General features: G+C 38.0%; 3 protein-coding genes across 5 annotated transcripts in view; 2 read left to right on the forward strand and 1 right to left on the reverse strand.

The window, feature by feature from the left end:
* LOC143299795 (chitobiase-like) overlaps positions 1-7,045 on the forward strand; it is a 22,604-nt gene extending 15,559 nt beyond the window's left edge. For both annotated transcript variants that reach the window (XM_076613230.1, XM_076613232.1), the window contains exon 11: positions 924-7,045. In XM_076613230.1, the coding sequence (XP_076469345.1) occupies positions 924-1,002 (79 nt within the window). In that variant the 3' untranslated portion in view covers positions 1,003-7,045. The remainder of the gene's footprint in view (positions 1-923) is intronic.
* Positions 5,419-21,902, reverse strand: LOC143299796 (phytanoyl-CoA dioxygenase, peroxisomal-like). The gene is made up of 8 exons (XM_076613233.1): positions 21,713-21,902; positions 19,632-19,798; positions 18,508-18,676; positions 17,455-17,536; positions 14,542-14,723; positions 10,668-10,817; positions 9,311-9,448; positions 5,419-8,442 (listed from the first exon to the last, which is right to left on the reverse strand). Exons 1-8 carry the CDS (start codon positions 21,767-21,769, stop codon positions 8,404-8,406), a joined length of 984 nt encoding a protein of 327 aa, XP_076469348.1. The 5' UTR covers positions 21,770-21,902; the 3' UTR covers positions 5,419-8,403.
* Positions 21,903-22,007: 105 nt separating this feature from the next.
* LOC143299539 (protein tyrosine phosphatase domain-containing protein 1-like) overlaps positions 22,008-26,037 on the forward strand; it is a 36,443-nt gene continuing 32,413 nt past the window's right edge. Inside the window, exon 1 of one of the 2 annotated variants that reach the window (XM_076612810.1) lies at positions 22,008-22,145. The gene's annotated coding sequence lies outside the window, so the exon portion shown is untranslated. The remainder of the gene's footprint in view (positions 22,146-26,037) is intronic. The other variant, XM_076612809.1, reaches the window with a different exon arrangement.

A 26,037-nucleotide genomic window follows, 5' to 3' on the forward strand; every position in this document is an offset into this window, starting at 1 on the left:
TATGGTACTGGTTTGTATTGTGTTGTATTGCATTGTATTGTGTTGTATTGTATTGTATTGTATTGTTTTATATTACTTTTTTGTCACAACAGATTTCTGTATGTGAAATTCAGGAAGCTCTCCATGTGCTGCCACAATGCATTGTCACCTTTTTTTGTCCTTTTCTTTTTTTTTTCTGTCTGCATGTACATTTGTTTTACTAGCAAAGTGGGTTTTTCTACAGAATTTCGACAGGAACCCTTTTTGTTGCTATGGCTCCTTTAACTTGCACTAAATGCATGCTGCACATGGGACTTCAGTTTATTGTCTCATCTGAAAGACTGGGACCTAGACCCACCACTCATGATCTATTGGAGGGGGGAGTTTACTGAAATTTGCATGCATATTCAAGCTCTTTGGTTTGCCTCTGCTTCATATTCAGCACTAAACTTTAATTATGATTATCATTTTTATTACTGTACTGCCCACTGGTGGAGGGCAGAGCTGCGGAGATGTGATTTGTGTTCTCAACATCTGTGTGAATTGAGAGGTTGGTTTGTTCCCCCATGAAAAGATGGTTGCTGTTTTTCATTGATAATTTAATTCTTTCTTTTCTTTTGGAAGGAGTTGGGGGAAGGATTAAAGATCTTGTAATCATGAAATTAACACAAAATGGAGAGAAAGAGATGAAGGCTAGAGATTAGGGGCTGAAATCTCTGTAGGATAAACAATTTTTTTGACTGCACTCGAGTAATGAAAGACAACACATTGGTCGATGTCTACTTTTGATTGACCTTATTGCCCTGAGCTTTACAGGTGAATTGTTTTATGTGCTCAACATTTTAGCAGGTTGAATTAGAGAAGAAAAAAAGTCATTTCTTTGCAATGGATATGTTACAGCATGATGATTTCATTGTGTGAAACATAGTACTGACGATTTGCAGTTCTGCTGATGGGCGTCGCCACAGCCGCATCATCAAGATGAGCCCCAAGGGTGAGACAACTGGGGATGAAGACAGCTGATGGCAGGACTCTGGACAAAGCCTGGAGCTGTGTGTGTTGAGACGGTCACACAGTCCACGATGTTTGTTGTTGTTGTCCTCTTCAGGTTGTAGTTAACCACCTTGTTGAGCAAGGTACATAGCCGCTTCTTTTCATCTCAGTGACTGCTGAACATTGGTGAAGTGAGACAGGTGTAGCATGAAGTGTAGACACTACATTTAATGCCATCCCGACATGAACAAGTCCATGTTAGAAAATGGTGACTGACAGCCTGACTGCAAGGTCAGCCTGACCTCAGTGAGGTAAAGGTCCTTCACTGACAAACTTGTTCATCAGCAGTGCTCAAGGGATTTATGGGGCTAGGGGTGGGGTGAAAATGATCACTGATTTCAATCTCATGTTTAGGGTCTTGTGCTTGAGCCAGAAAACATCATACCAGAAGCAAACTACATGAAGTAAGCTGATGTATGTGAACATGTATGGGAAACTGGTGATTGTAAAATGAACAGATCTGTTATCAGGTACTGTAAGAAAGGTTTATGAAGGCCTCGATAGTGTGCATGTAGTGGTTTTGTGTGGAAAGATGAGATATAGTTCTGAAAGAAACTGAGGCCTTGAATGAAAGAGATGGAGAAAGAAAATAATAAAAGTCATTAATCTTATAATTGTCTAGAAATGCTAAAAGTGTGTAGAAAAAAAATCACACACAGATCAATTTGCAAAACTTCACATTCAGCCTCTCACAATCTAAATCACTGTTAGACAGAAATTATATGCTTAAACATAGAAGTCAAGTCATGCAGCATGGTTTCTTGCACAGATTATGGATGCTTTCTTCCATTGAAGATGAACATTCATGTGTGCACAAACTCTCGGCTGCATGGACCTTTGCACAAACTATCACTCCTGACATGTTGTGAATATGATTTAGCTCACATTGTGTCTTGTCTGCCAGTGCACTTAAAAAACCCCAAACATATATATCAGCTGTACGTGGATTGTCTTAAGAAAAAATAATTGCAGCTCGTGCAAACATGCATGGCTTTGGCCTTCTAATGAGATATTAAAAAAATGATATTAACCACACCTTTGATGCTAATGATGACTGCAAATGATGATTGCTAATGATGATATTCATGATATCACGTAAATTGTTGAATTGCAGGTGATTTTTATTCACTCAGTGTTTGTTTTCTTTTTGTTGTAAATCTGGGAACGTCTCTGTGAGATAAATCAAATACTATTTTTTGAAATGTTATTTTCTTTTCAATAAATCTGGTAGCATCTTTACAAGGAGAATAACACTGCAACATGTTTTGTACTTGTCATGATTTTGCTCAATTCTGCTGTGACTTTGTTTACTGGTATTGTGTCATCATGCAAGGTTCAAAATCCTTCGGAGTGGAAAGCAAAATGTTCATCTTTGAAATTCAAACAGCTAACTTGAAAAGTGGAACTCCTCATTTGTGGGAGCTTTAAATCAATTTCAGTGGTTGCCTTGGTCATACATTTAATCATGATAAATGAGTGAACTTCCAGTAACTAGTTAGGAATACATAATATATATTAATAATTGAGTGGAAACAAACTGAATGTCTCTTCTAAGAGAGAGAGAGAGAGAAAGAGAAATGGGAGACAGAAACAAAAGAAAAGATGAAATCACGATGCTAATTTAGCATGTCAAACTCCAGCTGGAAAGTAAGAGAATAATTTTCATTTCATTTGAGGATTTCAATAAGAGAACCTTGACTGGCTGTAATGTTTTGCTCTGTGATATGTTGTCACCTTCTAAGTGATGGTCTTTGTTTCACTTTAAAAAACAACAACAACAAAAAAGCGCTGATTGATTCACATTTCATGGTTTTGTTTACTGAGCCTCTAAACAAAAGGAAGGACATTGCATTAAAAAAAAAAAAAAATGTGACAAGCATTGCATTAAGAAAAAAACGTAAATCAAACTGAACCTCTCAGTGCCTCTGTGACAAAATATGTCATGTGAAACATTTTTGTTTCTGAATTCTTATATTTTCCTAAGACCTGTTTTTCCTGTATCTGGTTATATCAGTGACATTTTCGTAAAAAAATGATATATTTTGAATGATGATTTGATGTTGTTGAACACTTGCACATACTTCTTTAAAGTAATTACTGTATACATCTTTATCAAAACAGTTTTGATTATTATAGAATGTAATTTTGGATGGTGTAAGTTGTATCTTTCATGTCTTGATTTTGTTTTTTTTTCTTCCATTGAAACAGTAGTATTTCAGTGAAAGATTGTGGATAAGTGAAATGTTTTTGCACTGGTGGCCAAATATGTATCTGTTTGAACAGATCAGCATTTTGTTTGAAGTTTGATGTACTTACAAACTACGTTTGAATTCTTGAGTATGTTTATACTGATAAAATCAGTACCTAATTCACAGAAACTATCAGAAATGCTGCCCAGTTAATGCATTATGAACATCTGCAGGTAAGTGTTATATATATATGAATATATATATGTACAGATAGATAGATAGATAGATGTATCTGATGCAAAAAGAAAAATAAAGAAAGAACAAAATCTACTATTATTGAATTTTATTGTTAAGAATATGATTCTCATCACTTAAATGACAATCTCTTGGTGCTTGTAATGTTATTTCTTATGTTATTCCTGGTGTTATTTCATTCAACTGATAATGACATAAATTAAAAAAACAAACAATAAAAGCAGTCTTTATAAACATTAATAAAGGACATCAGTTCTTAAGCAAAATAGGAACCGAAAGGATATTTCAAGGGGGGTTGGGGGGGGGGATGGTTGTTGAATATATAAATGTTTGTATCAATACTATTCCTTTGCACAATAAAACATAATTTATAGTCATTGAATCTGCTGTCAGTCTGTGGAACATGGATTCTAACCACGTGTGAAAGGTTTTTCTTTGGTCTTACTTGTCATTGAATTGTGAATGTGTGTGTTAGTTTGCAAATAGGAAGAAACACCAGCGCTGTGAAATACTGAACACACATACAAGACAAAACACTGACATACTAAACAGACACACAAAAATTAAACTCATTCATGGTATTGCCCACTTCACCACCTTTCTGATGATGTAAAGACATTGACTATGATAAAATATGTACACACATAGAAGTTTCAAGCAAGCATACCTCCAAAAATTAATTTATAGTGACCAAAAAAAAAGAGAGGAAAAATGGATGCGATTACCCCCCTCCCCCAACCCCCGCTGCATGTGAGGTATACAATATTTCAGCCTTAGTTTGACAGGTAAATTATGATTTCTTTATCAAGTCACACACAAAAATCCCTTACTCCTCCATCTTCCTCCCACCAAAGCAGTGCCATTAGCCACCCGACAGACTGACAGAACAGTAACAACAATAACACAACAAAAGAGTTGCACATGGCTTTCTCAGTGTAACCTTGAGTACTTGTGTAAACAATCCAACAACAAAAAAACACTGAGGACTTCCATACATACACACGTACAAACACAAGATGTACCCGTCTTCAAAATTTTACAGCAACTTCCCACAGTGTTCACTCATACCTACAACAGCTATTCAGTTGCATATGAGACAAACACTGCCATAATTCTAATGAATGATAATCTTATATTTTACTGACTGCAATAAGTTTTTATTAGGCACACCCTCAAAGTTTGTTTGTTTCCTTTTATAATTCAGAATTTGAGAATGTATGAATGTGTAGGATGTTATAAAGCCCACATCAAAATGATAAAGAAAAGCAAAAAAGATAAAAACTGAAAGAGCATTGATGTGTTGATGATGTAGCAGCTATGTTTGCATGTTCAGTCCATTCCGAGGACCTGCCATCATCATTGGAAGCATGCATGTGTATGTGTGGATATAAGAGACAGAGATAAAGAGAGTTCTGTTTTTAATGTAGTTGAAATTTGATTTAGTTGGGCAGTCCCGATATGGCCCAGTGCAGTCGACTGCACTGTAACAATGTCTGCTTTGTTGATCTCGCCTTCTGAATCCATTCATGATCATTGTTAGAGAAACTTGCCAGTTTTTAGACTCCAAGTGTTTTCCTTCAGACATCACCTGCTCTGTGAAATGTCCCAGGCGTGATATGAAGCAGCAGCTGATGGAAACATCCTGTTTTCACCATCACAATTGTCATACTTCTGGGTTTGGAAGTCAACATCAATACTATTCTGACTGATGACAATATTTTTCAGATTCAACACACTGCATTAGGAGCACTATAATATAAGGCACCTGGGTTGAAGTTCAGTAATCACCCTATAGTTGGTTAAATATGGTATTGTAATTCGTTCACAGTTCTGGCATCCACCTTTTATTTCACACATTACAGCATGGGCTTGAGACGTTTGGAATGATGAAACATTACGCTGAAAGGTTCATTCATGGGTATTACCAATAATCAACTAACTGTTGAAATATTTGTTTCACTTTATTTATGCAAAACAATTATTTCACTGATCACAATGGTTCATGTCATCAACATAACATTATTTATGAAGCTGTGATGAACATAAACATGGTAGCTTGTCAGTAATAATCAGTGTAAAGGAAAAAAAATCATCTGCATCAGGTCATCAACATGTATCTGTATTTACAGTTCCCTTCTAAGGAAAAACAAATTTTTTCTAGTTTATTCATTCATCACATTGCGTCATTGATGACATTCTACATGAAACTCTCATAAATAAACTGTACGGATTGATTAATATTTTGCAGAAACTGAAAGCAATGGCTTGTATAATGTTGTGAAAAAAATTTAAAAAGAAAATTGTTAAAAAAAACTTTATGCACCAGATAAAAACAATGGCTCATGTAATAAACACAAATCTGCCAGAAATACTGTTTTGAAACTTTCATCTCAGCAACAAACGATATTAAACTATAACAGTCAACAGACTAGAGAAATCAGCAATAACAGTCATCAGAAACCCCCCCCCCCCCCCCCCCCCCCCCGGATCAACAAAAACAATCATAAAACCAAGTAATCACAAGAGGTATGAATTCAACCTGAAAAAAGAAAAAAGCTAAACCCAAAACAATTCAACATTTTCCACACAGTGCTGAAAGATGATAAGAAGTGACAGTTCAAATTAAATGGCAAAAATCATATCATGTACATGACAAGCAGGAAGAGACCCTGCCTGATCAGCCAGTCTCAGACACTTCTTTCCATATTTCATAAACTGACAACCATCACTTATCTGAAGGTGGAATTGGCTTATGTGTTTGTATGTGTTATCACTTCTTGCTAAAATACTTGCACTATCTATTTTGTTTTCCTTGTTCAAACTTGGGGTCTTTATGACTGGAAAACAAAGGCACTGTAACCACCATTGTTACATGGACTTTTAAACTAATGACAGTAAAGTATCAAAAGTTTTACGTAGAACTGCAGCACAGAAATAAGAGGAAATGTTCACAAGGGTGGGAGTGGCTCATTTTAGCAGTATTAAGAGGTATGCATCTGAGGTCCAGAGAATGCTAAACTAAAGTGTTTCTATCAACACTGAAAGAAAACACAAAAAAGAGAGAAGAATAAAAAACAAAAACAACTTATTTGTTGCCAAAATGCCAATACAGAAATTCACATTATACCGAAATACTCCCACCCATGCATTCATCCTGGTTTACACCTATCAGATTCAGGTACTGCAGCTGGGAAAAAGGTAAAAAGAAACCAGTCTTTTCCAGGCTGGCCATTTGACAGAAGCAATGATGCAGCCCTGACATATTAACTGCAGATATTATTAGACACCCCTGTCAAAATTGAGTCGTACAATGTCTGAAAGACCACCTTTGACACCCATCAGCTTTATCTCTTGAACACTCCCATATCTATTCAGTGAACATCCACAGTATGGACTGATAGAGCTAATAAAACTGGTGTATCACAAACACATACTCTGATGTGATATCAAAAGCATTTTTCTCTTCTCCATTCACAATATTCAAAAAGTGACAGTGCATTAGCCTCGTATCTAAGCATGTTTCCTAAATTTGTTTCACAATATTAAAAGAATAGCAACTGTAATATGCTGAGGATGCATTTTTCCTACAAATTTCTTTCACAATATCTGAAAAGTATCTGTAGTTTATCTGTTTTTCAAGAATGGGGTGGGGTGCAGTGGAATTTTCAGAAAAGTAAAACATTTCTCTACTCTCTCTTCACCACAACCACCGTTCATTCAATCACCTCTCCTATCTATGCGTGCATGTGTGTGTGTGTGTGTGTGTGTGTATCTCTTTATATATTCATATATATACACATTTACATTTATTTCTTAACCCCTTGAGAGCCCCAGGACAGAAATTTCTGTCCCCTTCCAGTGTGTAAAAAAAGAAAAAAGACCCAGAACAAAAATTTCTGTCCGTATCATTATAGCAATTTTGGTATTGCAATATTATTAAAACATGTGAAACTGTTGTAATTGGATAGTATCTTGAATTTCATTTCAGAAAGAAGTACAGGTTACATATACTTTCTTTCAGTAGTTTGCATGCTGTATGCATTAAAAATATATATTACCCTCTGTGACCAAAAATCCCTTGGCAAATAGTTGTCACTGAGCATAACATAGGCTTCTCAATGAATGGGTTCAGCAGGGGCCAGTATTGAAGCACTGCAGTATTTTGCACACAGCAAGGCACTGAGGAAGGTATAATCATGAACATGGACACTAAAACACTATTGAAAAAAATGGTTGTTTCAACACATTTATGAATACATTCAATTAAATTTAAATCAAAAATAGAATTTTCTTTGACACATGTAAGAGCTAGGAGATATCAAATCAAAATAACAAGATTTGGCATTTTACACCAAAATTAAAACACAGAAAGGTATGTACATAAATATTTTCTGAGTGACATTCAATGTCACTGTTCCACAACCACCATTCATCATCAAACCAGAACTCTCAGTGCTCTGAAATTTTTTGGGGAAAAGCTAAAACAGCAGAAGAAAAACAGAAAAAGAGACATCACAGAAACATGAGTGGAATAGCTTAAATAAATCAACTTTTCTCAATATCGGTTTTGATGATGACATCATTTTTATGAACAGCTGAAATCCAATTTCTTTCTCACAATAGGTGTGCAACACTTCAAATCAATCAATTTTTCTCAACATCAGTTTTGATGATAGTCACTTGTGACTGGCTGAAAAAATGCACAGTCCCAGAAGATTTTCACAGGAAAGTTCAGATGATTGTTTTATGTTCTTGGATCCACCAGTTCTTGATAGAAATGTGGCTGAAAAAATGCAAAGCCCATGAAATAATTTCCAAGAGTGTGTTCAGATGATTGTTTTGTGTTCTTCAATCAAACAGTTGTTGCTGGAAATGTCTATGTTGCACACACATGGTGAAGTTGCCGATCTTGATATTCATGTCCTGGTTACTGCTTCACTGGACGGCTCTTCAGCTTCCAGATATCCTGTAAGAAAATGGACCAGCTTTCTATCAACACAATAGTACTCAGTTAGTTCTGCTTAAAGATCATTACACAAACATCTAAAGATGGATGGCATTGGCTGATTTTTGTAACACTGAAAATCACAAGGAAAAAACAATAGTATACAGTTAGTCCTGCTTAAAGATCATTACAGTAACATCTAAACATGGGTAAGAGTGATTGATTTTTGTAACACAGAAAATCATTAGGAAAAAAAGAAAGAAACAACAACAAAAAAGAAGAAAAAGAAGAAAAACATACAGTTTCTGGAAAAAAAACCCAACCCAACAGCAATACTGGCTATCATTCAGTATATCATCAAATATTATTATTACAGAGAGTATTCTGGGAAGCTATGACTGGCTTTTTTTTTGCTTTTTTTTTAAATATCTGTTATTGCAGGCGAGTTTTCTTTTTCAAAACAGCATAAGGAATTTGAGAGGATTAAGGGAAATAATTTGTTTGAAATGGGTTGTCAGCTGAAGCTGGAGCATTACACAAGTGCTGAGAGTGCTATGTCCTTGACAACACACTTGCCTTCAACACAAAGAGCTTGTTTTTTTGACAGAAACATCTGAAGTGAACCTGACACTAAACTATTGTCAGCTCAGTGTTGCAGTTAACTTCCAAACAATCATGTTCTTTCTGTTAAGGACATGTGAAAAGACCAGACGTTAACAACTATGTTTGCAGCACTATTCATTACTGGTCCTGTTTTAATTTTTAGAAAACAAAGAATAAAAATTTACCAACAAGTACATATGAGATAGAAATGAAGGAACACACGCAAGATGATAAAGCACTTACAGCTAACAATATGATAGTCCCCAACATATATAATTATACTTACTGTGAAGTCAAACTGAATGTCAGCATCGCCGATACGTTTCTTGGCGATGTCCAGTGTCTCGTCCATGATGTTGCTCTGAGTTGTGTTACTCACGTCAATAAACTGGCAGTTGGCATTTGCATAGTGACAAGAAATGGACTGCAACATCAAAAAATTACAAAGGTAAGCAATGTGAGCACACCTGCCCCCACAAACATGATAATGTTACTGAAAAAGGTTTTTGGTTGTGGCTTGAGTAGACTTCAGTGGTATGCCTACACTTCAGTCACCGAAGTGGCAAGAGTGTGAACATTTGAATCACTACATGAGGTTTCACACACAGTCATCCATGAATCATTTAAAGTCCACACACTTACACATTAAATTTTAGACATTATCCATGTGTCAGGAATGGTTGACATTCAACCAAAACCCACAAGCATGAATCATGAAAAGCTTACATGTGATTCACTACACATGACATCACAGACATTGTCCAAAATTTTTAAAATGTATAATTCACTACATCATGTCTCACAGACAACATATCCCTGTTTTCATCTGGTTCAGTGCACATGAGCTGTAAGACATGTTGTCCATGCATCATGAAAAACTGACATATGATATATACATTATACATTCTACTTAAATTCATTTCCTTATTTGATTGATTCATTTTATTCCATTTTAGTACAAGACCTGACCAGTGCGTTGAGTCTGTGCATAGGACAGGCATCTACTCCAACTCCTCTCTCTGTCTTGCCTTTTTTTTCTTTTCTTTTTTTAAGCAGATATGGAGTGGTACATATGGATCAGTCCACACTTTGATGTCCACTTGAAACTGAAACTGGGGAAATCATTTGCAAAGCCTCAGGATTTGACAAAACCAACAGACCTGAAGGAATTTGGTGAGCAGTTCTTCTGTGTGGTGTCAAAATGACTCTTTACAGAAGTTAAAAGGAAATGAAGAAGCAGCAATAAAATATCTTTTTTTGTGCCCCAGAATTTGGAACATTTTGTTTTCTAACTTTCAATGATGATAAATGATTATAAAGGTGATGATGCTCCTATGAAGGGAGGGTCCATTAGGTTTGCTTGCCAAGGCTGTTCTCATAATATATTCCGGCATCAACCAGGCTGAGAGATACAGACACCTGCAGTGTTAGTCAGGAAATTTGAACAACATTCCCAAAGATGCATATGTGATGCGGATGACCCTTGACTGTGTGGTCCTAGTCTTCCCATTTGAGCCAACAGCACACTCAGCTGTGGATAGAAGCTGGCAGCAGGCTGAATAAAAACCCACCTCTGACTGGGATTGAACACCCATGTCTTCCCAGTCATCAGTCTGTGACGCTAACCACTCTTTGACTCTCACCTTGCGGAATCCTTCAGTGCGGTTCATGCCGGAGCCATGGATGAGGAGGGGGTGGAAGAACACGGTGTCCCCGGGTTCCATGTCCAGGTGGACACGGGGCTGGTTGGGGTCGTAGTCCTGGATACCGTGGTACATCTTGTTCACCCCTCCCTGCACACAGCAACCCTGCGTACAACCCCTGGTAAACATACACAATATATATAGTTATGTGTGCATGAAGCATTCAAGGCCCATAGACACCCAATGCTGTTAACAAAATGATACCATTTCAAGAAAGGTGTGTGTGGTATTTGCCAATGCCTAATGTACTTATGTATGTGTGATAGTAATATTTGCCTGCCTCACCCTTCTACCCAGCCATAACTCATACTACTCCAGGTATGAGTTAACTTGTATCATGATTACTTCCCCTGTAGACCACATACAAGTTTTCTCATACCAACACACTACCGTAAAGTTCGGTCTATAAGCCGCGACTTTTTACCCCAGCTTCAACCTCTGCAGCTTATTTGCGGATTTTAATGATCCTGGGAGTGTCACGTTCTCGTCTATTCTTAGCTGCCCTTCAACTCACCAAAATCATGATTTCTGTCCATGAATTTTTGGATGAGCTTCAGGATCGTGTGCTAACTGTTCACATTTTATAAATCAAATCCGCACACATTTAAGCCTTCAGATCAGCATTCAGTTCTACTCTGCTCAAGCGTACATCCTCATCATGCCGAAAACGCGATGTTATGCCTATGATGCAGCCTTCAAATTAAACGATTGACCTAGCAGATGACAGTGCAAGTGACGAACCAGCAGCGACCTCCACCTTCATGAAGTGAAAGCGAGGCTAAGTCAGTGACAAGATGGCGGAGGAAGCTGTGCTGGTTCTCTTAAACTCGGACACTGAAGATGAAGATTTTAGTGGATTCAGTGAGCAGGATGACGTTGAATAAATGTGACTATCCCTAAATTATGGATCTTATTTTTGTTGTGTTTATTTCTTTTCTTTTTTTTTGTGGCACTAGCAGTATTTTCGCTTGCTTTTCTTTGTGTTGTTCCCGCTTGTGTTTATTTCATAACCTACAGTATCAACAGCTTTTCTTAGTATCAGTATGTGTTCCGGTACGGGAAATAAGTGCGGCTTATAAACCGGTGCGGCTTATGTATGTATAAAGTTCAATTTTTTCCAAAATTTAGTGGATGCGGCTTATATACCAGTGCGCTCAATAGACCAAACTTTACGGTATTCTAATTTAGTTTTATCTTGCTTGGTACAGTTGGCATTCTAAGCTGAACCATTTACAGATTCTGGAAACTTGAAAGCCATGCTTTGTTGAACCTGTCAGATCAACAATTCTCCATTGATTTTCGCCATTCTAGTAAACCACCTCTTTTTTTTGTTTTTTGTTTTAAACTGTGGTGGGCAAGGGGAGTTGTAGCAGGCATGTACTTGTGGGGTAAAACAAGTTAGCATATTTACAACTCATTGTCCAAATGGAGTATCTCAATCAATGAACATATGCTTATATGATGGTTTGTATTCTTTGTGCTTGTATGATAGTTTATGTTTGGAAAGTGTCTCGAATGTCAGCTGAATGTGTGCAAATATAAAATAAAGAATGGTTAATGCATCATGCCTGCCCCCTTGTGGGCCCTCACTCCCACCATTTGACATGGCCAGAAAGCCTGGTTTAATAAAATGTTTGTCATTTGTCCCTGTGTATACTTTGTATGAATTTGGACAGTTTGTACAATACTACATATATCTTGATACTGTTTGTTTTCCCTTGAAAAGATCCTTTTCTTTAGAAGGCCCTTTTGCTTTTTCTTAACTGTACCTAGCCAGAAACTGACAGAATTTTAGCTGGTATCAATATAAAGAGCACACAGGAAATATAAGCTTTATGTAGTGGGAAAACTCAGAGGCTGGTTTCTTTGTAGTCACCCAGTACCACCGCACAGCATCCAAACCAAGGTATACAATTCACCAGGTCATCCCGAAAACTAATTCTGAGTCAGTTCACCCAAACTATACACTAGAAATTGAAGACTACTTTGCTTCCTGCCGAGACCAACAAGCATGACAGCAGGGAAGATTCTACTTGCCTGCCACAGGTGCCTCTGCTGGGAAGAGAGATACCTGTCTGCCACTGATGGCAGGTATGACTGCTAAAGGTTAAACCATACTGCACAGATAGATTTTTCATAGATAATTTTGAGTATTCTGTTCATTTATGTTTGTGTTCAGGTTCATTTATTTTATTTTTTTTATCCTTTTGCAAAATATTGACAGAATGGTTGACATCAAAGCCATATCCTAGTCTATCTGTTTGCATGAATGTACTTGTGCCTTATTATCCTTTTCCATATCTATCTTATTTCAGCTTGTGTGGAATCAGTAGTGATGGTGTTTACAGGCATGACACAGCCCTGTGTGTCTGGCTGGGCTGTGGGCAACAATGGTGATAACTGATGGGGTGGATGGTGGCTCACTATACAGTATTACACTACTTGATAAACTGAATCTAGATATTTGGTTATCTGCTTTGAACTTTGAACAGTCTGATAACGAAACCTGTCACTGTCCGATAAACCACCACTGATAAGAGTGTGCTGAAAGTTGTTTGGTAATTGCTATTTACAATCCATGAAGAACTTTGTTCAGTCTTACCTCCTCTCATTGTGGCATGATCATTGGCATGACACATTGAGTGAGTAACACTGCCATTTCAATATCAGTTTAAGAACTTTCAGATAGACTTTCAAACTCAAGTACATAGTCCATATCATAATTATCTTGCCATCTGCACGCCTGTAAGAAAAAAACAACAAAAAACAACTGATAAACATACCTGAACCTCAAACTTTTTTCTGTAGACTATCACATATTATTTAGACAATTTCAGAGGGTTTAAATTTTTTATTTTAAATAGAATGTTTTGATACATAACAATGATACTTCTCACTTATGTTGAGATAATGCTGATTAATCTATAAAAGTGAAACAAACAATTCTCACAGTCTTCACTTTAAAAGAATAACTCAGTCTGAACTTGTGATGAAGAAATGACCAATGATGAAACACTTTTTAACAGTGCATAAGTATCTGCAGAAAATGCCAAGACAGCTGGTTCCTTGAAATCAATGTGTGGGATCAATGCGACAGTGTCAGAAGTTTTTAGCATCATGTGTTACTGTAGTTGCAGTCAAGACATAGGTTTCATCAGACTTCTGTATGCAGTTATCTCTTCTTGCTTCTAATATTGGATCATCATCACAGCACTTCTCAGATTTAACCTATTCTTCTCACATTGCTTTTGGTACCAAAATTAAACTAATTTCAGCCTGAATTAAGGCAGGCTCAATAGCCAGGTGGTTTAAGCATTGGACTTTCAATGTGAGGGACCTGGGTTTGTATCCTGGTCACTGGTGGGTTACAGGTGGATATTTTTCTGATCTCCCAGTTCAACAGATGTGGATACCTGCAACTGCCTCAACTTCCATCGTGTGTATACACATTCAGATAATCAAATACAAATGTTAAAAATCCCATAATCAATGTCAGCCTATGGACACAAGAACAAAGTCAAAATGTATGACCCAGCAAATGAAGTATGCTCGTAGGGCAGGGTAAAAATGGCCTGAGACGCAAAAGCACTCGGGTACATATGGGCCAACATGGGAGGTGCAGTCCAAGGATGCAGAAGAAGAAATGGAATAGATATTGACAGAAAACGTGTGATATTATAATCTAAATAGGAATCCTAGTCTTAACAAAATTAAAATCTTAATAAATGATCTCTTATCGTGCTATGGGAATCCATCTGAATCAGAGGTGTTGCATCCATTCCAGCTGCTATCCCCATAACTGAAAGGTGCTAACCTCCCATTGTGGGTACACATGAGCCTGAAGTTTCCCCTTGTGTGTCCCAGGCACCACCACCAGGCAGCCATTTTCCCGGTTCACACGCTGCATAGCTGTCCATGAGCACACAATGCGTTCTGCCGGACGGAAGGGGAAGTAATGCAGATCCTGATGCATGGGGTGACGAGATGTCTTTTTGCCTGATAAAAAGCAAGCACACACCCACAAACACATACACATATTAAAATAAAATCGTTTATATATTAAAAAAAAAAATTCTATATAATTAAAAAAAAAGATATAGATAGATCAATAGATAGATGAGAAACACACAACTGAGGGAATGACAGAGAGAGAGAGAGAGAGAGAGAGAGAGAGAGAGAGAGAGAGAGAGAGAGACTCCGAGAGTAAAACCCATCTTTTAACTAATTCCATTTGCATCAAAAAGTAACTCAAATGCCTCATTTATATTGAGTATATTTTTAACAAGAATTACATGTCATTTCAGTGTTTAGTATAAGCTGTATCTTAACAGCACAAACAGGCGAAAGATGGAATACAGAAGACAGTATATGCCAAGGCAACTGTGATCAATAAAAGAAAGAACTGGCGATGTACGATGAAAACATGTATTTGTGCTCACACACACACAAGCGCGCGCACACACACACACAAATTAACCTGTTTTTGAATGTAACATTTACCATTGACAAAAATCAGGTTGGAGGCTTTTTGGAACCAAAATATACAAGCTTTGAACTTCATGAAATTTGTCTGTGTCCATATCTATTTATTCAGATGGTGATGAAGGTTTTCTCCTAATTTGTATCTCAATATGGGAACGTCTGTTCTCTCCCTCTCTTTCTCTCTGATCATGATCATTTCTAAACAAATGACAAAGCACCATTGAACCCACAAAAAAGAAGATAAAAAAGAAAAAACAAAAGAAAAAACAAACAATCAGTTGATGTTTAGTTTTCAGTCTCAGTGGAGAACCAAGTGGAGTCTCAGATTACTTTTTTTTTTTTTTTTTTTTTTGGCTGCCCCATCATCTGCACCCTTTCAGTGGCATTACTCCCACGCCGCTCATTTAGATTCCGCCATACACGGCCACACCTGGGTTCATCCGTCACAGTTCCACCATCGGCAGTCCGCAGGGAACCATTGATGTTATGTTGCCAGGAGGCCACACACCACAGGAGATCCTGCACTGCTGCTGAGTCACTTCAGTGGTGTTCAGTGGTGCCTGTTCTGATTCAACGTACTTTGGACACCACCTACTAAGCCCTCTACTAATGACAATAATGGCTTAGTCGCGGAGCCAGACTGAGTGAGCGTCCCTCCCAGAGTGGAGACCGCCACCATGTCCCTCAAACAACAGCCCCCCATGAATCTGCCAACGCTGAAGACATTGACAGGACTCATCCCAACCACAGAAGTGGAGGGGTATCGAAACTGAGGTCACCATGAGAGCAGGGCATGAAAGGCCACAGACTTTGAGACTGTTTTGTTTATATTGATGATGATGAAGGAGGAGGAGGATGACGATGACGATGTTGCTATGGAGGTCCATTTTGGTTTGGGACTGTGTGACAAGGCTGTACTCTACGCTTCCTGTCATAATGATATCCCGGCGTTAACCAGGCACGAGAGATACAGATACTTGCAGTGTTGGTCAGGTAATTTGAGCAATACACTTAAAGACGCATCCTTAAGTGGATGACACTCAACTGTGTGGTCCCAGTGTCCCCATTTTAGCCCACAGCACACTTAACTCTGGGTAGGAGCCGGCCACAGGCTGAAAAACCCATCTCCGCTGCGATTCGAACCCTTGTCCTCCCAGCTGTCAGTCCGTGACACTAACCACTCTGCCACAGCAGCTGGTCAGATTACTGGGTTTGTTTTCCTGCCAACTATCTTGTCATGGTAGGAAGAACACAGAGATCTGATATATATATATTTTTTAATGACAAGAAAAAACGAAATGATGGGTACAAGAGCCAAGTGATTACAGAGTTAGACCCTCAGTCTTTGAATTCTGAGTTTAAATCCTGTTCATGGCACCTGGTGGGTTAAGGATGGGTATTCCTGCAATCTACAAGTTCAACAGGTGTGCAGACATGCTCGTGCTTCATGTCTATATGCATACAGTATTAAGTATATCAAATATGCATATTATTAATAATAATAATAATAATAATGGATACTTATATAGCACACTATCCAGAAATCTGCTCTAGGTGCTTTACAAAAATGCTTTTGATAACATAAAACATTATATCTATGTTACATACACACACCAAAATGTGACCACACACACACACGCACGCACGCACGCACGCACGCACACACACACACACTGCATACATACATTTTAACATACATGTGTATCTAACAGCTACCCTAACACATACACACACATAGGCAGGCACATACTTACATAAACACACGCACACACAATACACATTCATATACATGCATGTAGTTGTGGGCCTGCCACAACTGAACTTATTGCTGAGGGAAAAGGTGAGTTTTGAGACGAGATTTAAAAGATGCGAGGGAATCAGAATGACGGAGGTTATCAGGGAGCTTGTTCCACGTCTTTGGCGATTGAAAAGAAAACGATCTGTGTCCATAGGTCTTACTTCTGACGTGAGGTATCCTGAGAAGTCGAGTATCAGAGGAAGAACGGAGCTGGCGAGACGGGGTATAGATATGGATGAGTTATTCTGCGAGAGCATTTGGTGGGTTGCAGAAACAAGAAAATAACCACCATGAACACACCTGAAAATGGAGTACGCCTGCCTATATGGTGGTAAAAACTGTCATGAACATAAAAGCACACCAATACACACATACAAGTGAACATATGAACATTGGAATAGCATCCCATGAACACATAAGAGGAAGAAGGGAAGCAATGAAGTGTACCTGCATCAGGTGGCTTGTTGATTAGCATGGTGTGCATGGCCAGAACGTCATCACCTATGATGCTCTCCACATACTGCAACACCTGATGGGGACAACAATCACACACATGTAAGACACGCACACACAAGACGCACAGACACATGCACACACATAGAAACAGAAACGCAGAGACACACCCACACAGACACACCCACAGACATGCACACACATATACATTTTGTTCACATTTCCCTCCTTAATACCTACCTGTCCAGACCTTTCCCCTCCCTTGCCCCCAAGTATCTGCTTGGCGCCACTCCCTCCCGGTTTTTCAATCAGAACAAGACAATGCTCAGCTTCAATTCTTACACTTTGTCATTCACATATTACAAACCAATGCAGATTTCAAAACATTCTTTAACCAGCTTTATTTTTGACGACTGAATTCATTAATCATTTAATGTAAATATGTAACTAGAAACATGTAACTTTTTTCAATACAACTGAATGACTTCCGCTTGGATAGCTCCCCACTACACCACTGAAGGAATGAGAAACAAAACAATGAAATGATATGTACCCCTCAAAATGGAGTATTGCTGACCACATGGCAGGGTCAAAACAGTGAAACACTGAAAGCCCATATGTAAATGTATATGTGTGAATGTGGGAGTTGCAGCCCATGAATGCACAAGGAAAAGAAGAAATGACATATAACTGCTTCTTGGATTTAGAAAAATTTTTTTTTTCTCAAATCTTAAGACACAACATCAAAATTTAATATACATGTGTGTGCATGCACATGACTTAAATCCAACTGAATGACTCAGGGAACACAATGATGAGTGCCTAAATGCCGCTGTCAATTCACTCTACCCAGGTAGGCAGCCTGTCGTACAAAAGACCATATGTTTGTCAAGAGCTAGAGCTTGCTCTCTTATCAAAGCTAGGCACTGTATAAGTATCAATAATAATAATAACAAGGAATGAGAAACAAAACTATAAACTGACACATACTTCAGTGCTCTTTGAAACATTACTTGAAATTTCCAGACACAAGAACAAAACTGATACCTCTGGCAGACAGCAGTAACTGAAGAGTGTTTCATCATTCTGGAAGTCCTGCAGTTTGGTGATGGCCTTCTCTCCCTCCACAAACTCTGACTTGGCAATGGCCACGTCACGCATAATGGTGATGCCAGGCACCTTCACCTCACCACGGCAGATCTCCCCAAAACGCTCCCTGCACAGGGAGCAAAGAAATGAGTTGAATACATCTCATTTTCTGAACAGTAACTGAATAAGCAAAGCAATGCTTTTTTTTTCCCGATCCATCAGAAGGAAAAGAAAGGAAAAAAATCATATCAAAACAGCATGTACTTTTCTATATATCATGAATAATAACTAACATATAAAACACAACATAATGAAAGGAATACAAGAGAGAAAATCAAAGAGAGAAAGTGGGAGAGATGGAGACAGAGAGAGAGAATTAACAAGATATTATGAAGATCTGGGAATGAAAAAAACCCAAAAAACAAAACAAAAAAAAACGAAAAAGAGTGATGATGATGATATGGATACTTATATAGCACCCATCCCCGGTCGGAGAACAAGCTCCAAGTCAAAGCGCTTTAGATACAAAGGGTCATTTGCACAACAGGCTGCCTACCTGGCTAAAGCCGACTGACAGCTGCCACTGGGCACTCATCATTCATTTCCTGTGTCATTCAATCAGATTTCAGACATGCACACATATACCTCAGACAGACATGTAACATTTTACGTGTATTACCGTTTTGTTTATTAACCCCACCATGTAGGCTGCCATATATTTTCAGGGGTGTGCGTGCTGGGTATGTTCTTGTTTCCATAACCCACCAAATGACATGGATTACAGGATCTTTAATGTGCATATTTAATCTTCTTTGAGCGTATACACATGAAGGAGGTTCAGGCACAAGCAGGTCTGCACATATGCTGACTTCTGAGATCGGAAAAATCTCTACCCTTCACCCACCTGGTGCCATCACTGAGAGTCAAACCCAGGACAGATTGAAAGTCCAGTGCTTTAACCACTCAATACTGCACCCGTCCATGAAAAGATTGTGACAACAATCCGCTCTCACTTTCTCTTAGTCTGTCTGTCACTCTGCGCGTTCTGCCCTCTCTCAGCCCCATTCTTTCTCCAACCCCACCTGTAGACATCCAGTTTTTGCTGCGGGACCAATCCACGGATGACCAGAAAGCCGTTGTCTTCGTAAAACTGGCGCTGTTCTTGGGTCAGTGCACTCGGCTTGTCCACAGTGTACTGGAGACCGTAGCCACTGCTGCTGATGTTCATGGCTGAGGTTGGCTGACAATGCTGATGTTGGTTAAAGATACACAATTTATTGTGAAGGTGGGGTGGGGGGTGGATATTGTATACTATGTTTTCATATAAAGCCTTTCCATGTAAAACATGCTAAATATAAAAACCAGCACGTAAAACATGCATTTAAACACTAAACTGACAACTGCACAGACATCCAACCAAACACTCAAACACTAATTTACACACACACGCACCACTCACATATTGAATATTGTTTATAATATGCATTTCTTATTATTGCTATCACCATCACCATCATTACCTTTAATGTCAATGTCATTACTACTATAAAGGATTTATACTAACCTGTAACCCTCATCATATTCATCATTATTGCTGTTATCATCATTACTATATGTAATCATTATTACTGCTTGCTTCCCTTTTCTAAATACACTACTCATTAGTTGTTGAAAAATTAATTTTAAAAGCTCTTAACTGATTAACTGCATGTACAAATCTAAAAGCTCATAACCTATTAAACACATGTACACACACACAAACACATGCATCCACGCCCTCCCATCCCCTAGTCCTTTTTCTGCACTTGGAATAAAGTACAAAAACAAATATTCTATCACCTTCCAAACTATGAAACAACAATGCCAAATCCTAAGTTTGGATATTCCATGGTAACAAAAAAAACAAAACACCTGTAGTAGTAAACTAGAATATCATATAATTTTTTTGATGTAGCTGCATTGATTTATGTGAATATGGGTAATCTAAGCAACAATTGCAACCAATGATGTACGTGTATGATGTGTTATTGATTGTTCTGACCTCTTATCCTATACATATAGAGCTTACATACCCAGCTGATCAATATCAATTATTGTATAGTATTGTATTACGCTTTTTGTCACAACAGATTTCTCTGTGTGTAATTTGGGCTGCTCTCCCCAGGGAGAGCGCGTTGCTACACTGAGAGCACCATCCATTTTTTTTGTATTTTTTCCTGCCTGCAATTTTGTGTTTTCCTATTGAAGTGGATTTTTCTACAGAATTTTGCCAGGGACAACCCTTTTGTTGACGTGGGTTCTTTTACATGCGCAGTGCATGCTGCACACAGGACCTCGGTTTATCGTCTCAACTGAATGACTAGCATCCAGACCACCACTCAAGGTCCAGTGGAGGGGGAGAAAATACTGGTGACTCTGCTGGGATTTGAACCCGCGCGCTCAGACTCTCTTGCTTCCTAAGCGGACGCGTTATTTCTAGGCTATCACTCCACTAATCAATGTTGATTGTAGAAGAAACTTTTGTGTGAATACTTATTAGTTTAAAGTAAAACGTCAAAACACATGCAGATCCACCAAATCTGTTGAAAATGATACACAAGCACACACACCTACATACTGTGATACATTAACACACATTTAGATTTTAGTGTATTATAAATGCCCTTTAAAAAGCAAACTAAAACAGAATAGATTAATAAAGCCATGGATTGGTCTTTCACTTAATGTAATCTCTGTGCACGTAAACACAACACTTTTGGGGGTAAAACTGTTTTAAAGAAATTTTACTATAAAATGGTAACATGATAAACCTGAACTTGTAGGATTTATATAAATTCAATAATGAAAATGTGACAACATTTTTTTTCTTTTGGTAACAATCGCTCTGATCATCATCATGGACAACATTAGCAACAATACAAGGAAATACTATTAGAAGCACAAAATACTAAGAACATAATCTATAAACTTTAATAATTTTCACTGAGTGAAACTCAACCAAGTCAAACATAAAGACCAAGTATACTGCGTCCTCTACACGTCCAACACATTATTACAATGAAATGAGTTCACGCCCGTGGTGGGCACTGACATTCACCATTGCTGAAAAATGATAAAAAACGAAATAAGTACTAAAACAAAAATCCACGCATAAAAAGGATACAATTTCTCCATCCTTAGGACTTAGGTGAGCGAACACAACTTTCAGACGTGAGGCCATTTTGCTTATGCTGCTTGTCAACAATGCGGTCGGTCTCAAAGTACAGCAGACGACAGTGACCTGAACCACGGGCTTTCACAACACCGTGGGCACGAACGTGAGGTCTCTTCTCAAACTGCCGTACTGCACGTAGCTTTGCTTAAAGGTGCACATGCACCGGAACATAACTAGGGGAGACCATTTTCGTTTACAGTTGCGAAGTTGTCTGAACCTTTTTTTCCGGCGTGCTTTGGCAACAGAGATTCGAAGAGTCAGAGACGGATCGTTTGTGACCAAAACAATGTCTTCGCGGAGCGTCATTTCTAAACTGATCTGCCTGTGTGAAACAAAGGAAAATTGAAACACGTTGATGGTGACGTGTTGTTTTAGAAAACTGGTGAGTTGCAGGTCTCCGTTTTGTTTCCGTTTATTGGGTGTAGACTGCTGTGTAAGGGTTACGATAGCAAGCTTGCGTGTACACACTCTCAAAAGAAAAAAAAGAACAGTGCTGTTGCATTGCTGTAGAGGGTGCCAAGTCTTCTGATACATTACTTATGGGTATTGACTTGGAGATGTTGCTTTCTAGGCTTCGTAAGAATGTAAATGCAACCCTCTCTTTCCTGTATCTGCACGAGCTGTCTCACTCCCCCCTCTCCCTCTCATTGACTCATACCACATTTACTTACTCAGTCAATGTAAGACTGTCTTGTTGTGTGTGTGTGTGTGTGTGTGTGTGTGTGTGTGTGTGTGTGTGTAATAATATATATATATGTATATATATATATATATAGAGAGAGAGAGAGAGAGAGAGAGACATATACATATATATTGTAAAATAACTGATATGATTATCATACACATAAACTCAGGTGTGTGTGGGGGAGCACACACACACACACATGCACACTGTGTTATTGTATGTATATATATATATATATATATATTGTAAAATAACTGAAAGGTTATCATACACATAAATACAGGTTTGTGTGTGTGTGTGTGTGTGAGCACACACACACACACACACACACACACACACACACACACACACACACACACACACACATATGCACGCACACACACACACACACACACACACACAAACACACACACACACTTTTTTGCATGTGCACACCAATATTTAGACAATGCAGTATATTATTGTGATATGCTGTAAAATTATGACAGCAACATTGGAGTCATGTCTGTAACTGATATGTGGACTGAAATACAAAGTTCTAATCATGCCTTGTTTACATGTATTCTGCCAACTGATTTGTCTTGATCTCATTATTTTGTACATAAATAATGATAGTGATGATAATGATAATAATGATAATAATAATAATAATAATAATAATAATAATAGTAATAGCAATGGAGGATAATACTTATACACAACAGGAAAGTGGTTATAAATTGCTGATTTAAAAAAATCAGTTTCTTTTGAATGTGTGTTTGCTAGTAGTATGTCTCTCTGTTTGTGTTACTGCTATTACTTTTTCTCTCTGTCTGTGTCTGTCTACTACACACTTTCCATGCAAAAATTTATCAGTCAGACCTGTCAATCCTGTTATTGTCAATTGCGGCACATCAGTTCCATTTGGAAATATATGTTCACGGATGCAACATCTGGACTGGTTGTTTCTCTCATTCTCTCTCGCCTTGACGACTGTTACTCTCTATTGTCTGGTTTGCCTGCTTCATCCATTTAGTCCCTTCAGCGCATACAAAACTGTGCTGCCAGACTATTTCTCAGAAAGAAAAGATCTGAGCACATCACTCCTCTTTTGCAATACTTCCATTGGCTTCCTGTCTCACGCAGATTAAAGTACAAGATCAGCACTCAATGTTATAAATGTATTCAACAATCTGCCCCTTCCTGTCTCTGTGGCTGTCTTAACCTGTACACCCCATCTCACTCTCAATGATCAGCTTCGGGCCCATTATGTTTATGCATACTCAGATTCAATCACTCCACTGTTGGTCACTGTTCTTTCTCTGTCTCAGGACCTAAGAACCCACCTCTTTCCATGATAGCTTCCTTCTCCTGCCTCTTCATTGTCTTCAGTTTTTCAAGTTTAGAGTTATGCACATGTGCGAATGACTGGTGTGAAAGAGCTTTGATTTGTCACTGCATAAGATTCAGTGCTATATAAATGCTAATCATTAGTAATATTATTCTTATTATTATGGCACAAAGTCCCAGTATAGTGGGCTCCACGTGCCTCACATGAAACAATACATATATCTATATATACACGAGTGGATATTAACATACCTCTGTAAATGAGAAAACAACAGACATACACACACCCCCCCCAAGACAATACTACAAATTGCTGATATGTACAATCACACACACACACACACACACACACACACACACACACACACACACACTGGCTCTTTGACTTTGTGAACAAAATGCATGCTTTTAACTAAGATCACAGTCATGTTAGGTTAAAGTATACTAATCAAGTTTATGTTTTTACTCACTTAACATGCAAGATACCAGTTTTATAGCTATAGGATTCATGCATGTTAGTAAAAGAAATAAGACAAAGGTGGCAATGGGTCACCTTCTGATAACCTCTGTTAAAAAATTTGAATGACATTTTCTGCCTTGTGCACTATGCTGACATAGACAGTTTGATCTTGTGCTGTGACTTATCTAAGAGTAGGAGATAAGAGTTTTGATGACTTTCAGCGGCATATCTGCATAGTTTCACTTTATTTTATTCTGAGGAACATGCCTTCTTCTGTTTTTTTGTTTTGTTTTGTTTTCTTTGAATGGTTGCTTTTAAGAAGATACAATCATGTTTATAGTAATGTCAAGAAGAAGAGCGAACCAGAAGATATGATCTCCATATTCCTGAAGGTAAGATTTAATTAACAAGAAACAGTGTTAATGTTTTGTTAAATCAAACACTTAAAGCTGGATGGGTGAAAAGATGATGATGAGTGGATAGCTGATGGGTAACAGTTTTGAAACATACCGTAGGAATTTTTTTCTTTTATCTTGAAGAAAAAAAGTTAAAAAAAAAAAAAAAAAAAAAGCAAGTCAAGCTGTGTCAAGGATCAGCCAACAGATTCTATATGGCACCCAGGAAGATGAATGGCGACTGTGCTGCCATACTGCTTGTCAATGTCATGCTGCAGTGTCAGAGATAGAATCAATAAAAACCTTTCTCTGATGAACACAACTCTAGCTGAAAAACAGGCAGTCGTGTTCACAGAGAGCAGAGTGTGGCATCAGACCTCATGAAATGTCAGCATATTATTTTGGCCTCAGATTTCGTGACAGTAAATTGTGTACTGCTTCCTGAATTGTGAACAAGTTACATGCTTTTAACATTCTTTGGAATATGGTATATATATATATATATATATATATATATATATATATATGTGTGTGTGTGTGTGTGTGTGTGTGTGTATGTATGTATGTAAATTATAACAGGTTAGGTATAATTTTTCTTGTTTTATGTTTTACTTTTTTTTAATTTAAAATTGGTTTCAAAACTGATTTTGTCACAAACATAAATAAAACTTATTGGTAATATTTTTTTATGGTGGTTTTTGTTGAAAGGTCATTTTAGGTAATATCTGTACCTCTTTTTCTAAACTCTCTCATGCACTTTCTTTCTCTTGTGCTCTCTTTCTCTCTAGATTATTTCTATCTAGATTTTCTTACACTCTCTATTTCTCTTTCTTGCTCTCAACAAACATGCATTTGAGTATTATTGCAAAACTATAGTTTGCCTACACCCACAAGCAAACAAACACAGACTGATCCACGCACACAGCAACTCACATGCACACAGACAGACACACATACAGGCATGTATGAATTTATTACTTGGTGCAGAACTTCCTTTTCACAACAGATATTATTTCTTTGTGAAACTCACCAGAGTTCAACATCATGGGCTTGATTTTATCAGTCTCTCCCTGTTTGTCTGTATTGGGCATGTGTAATGTACACTTTCAAAGAACAGAATTTGGCTAGGGACTTCTATTGTTGCTCTGATTTCTTCTGTCTGTGTACTTCTGTATCAGAACAAGTTAACTATAAGCATAGGGCATGTGAGGACCAACTCTGTAGTCCCCGTTTTATCATTGCACCCAGACCACCACTGAGGGCCGAGTACAGGGAAGAGTGGAAAAAAAATGCATGACTGAATGGCAGGGGCATGGGATCTTTCGTTGTATGTATAGGGGGAAGTTAGTCACTAATTGCTATACCTGCTGTCTGAGTTTTGAGTAGACTTGTATTTCCTTCTTCT

This window comes from Babylonia areolata, chromosome 25 (assembly GCF_041734735.1).
Source record: "Babylonia areolata isolate BAREFJ2019XMU chromosome 25, ASM4173473v1, whole genome shotgun sequence".
NCBI lineage: Eukaryota > Metazoa > Mollusca > Gastropoda > Neogastropoda > Buccinidae > Babylonia > Babylonia areolata.

What these genes read in the sequence shown, in the direction of transcription:
- LOC143299796 (XM_076613233.1), bottom strand. Translation starts at nt 21,769, where the DNA reads ATGGCCTCACGTCTGAAAGTTGTGTTCGCTCACCTAAGTCCTAAGGAT. An exon ending in GCACTGAAGGATTCCGCAAG is followed by an intron (nt 9,449 to 10,667) that starts GTGAGAGTCAAA and finishes TTGATGTTGCAG; the next exon opens with TCCATTTCTTGTCACTATGC. An exon ending in ACATTCAGTTTGACTTCACA is followed by an intron (nt 8,443 to 9,310) that starts GTAAGTATAATT and finishes ATTTTCTTACAG; the next exon opens with GATATCTGGAAGCTGAAGAG.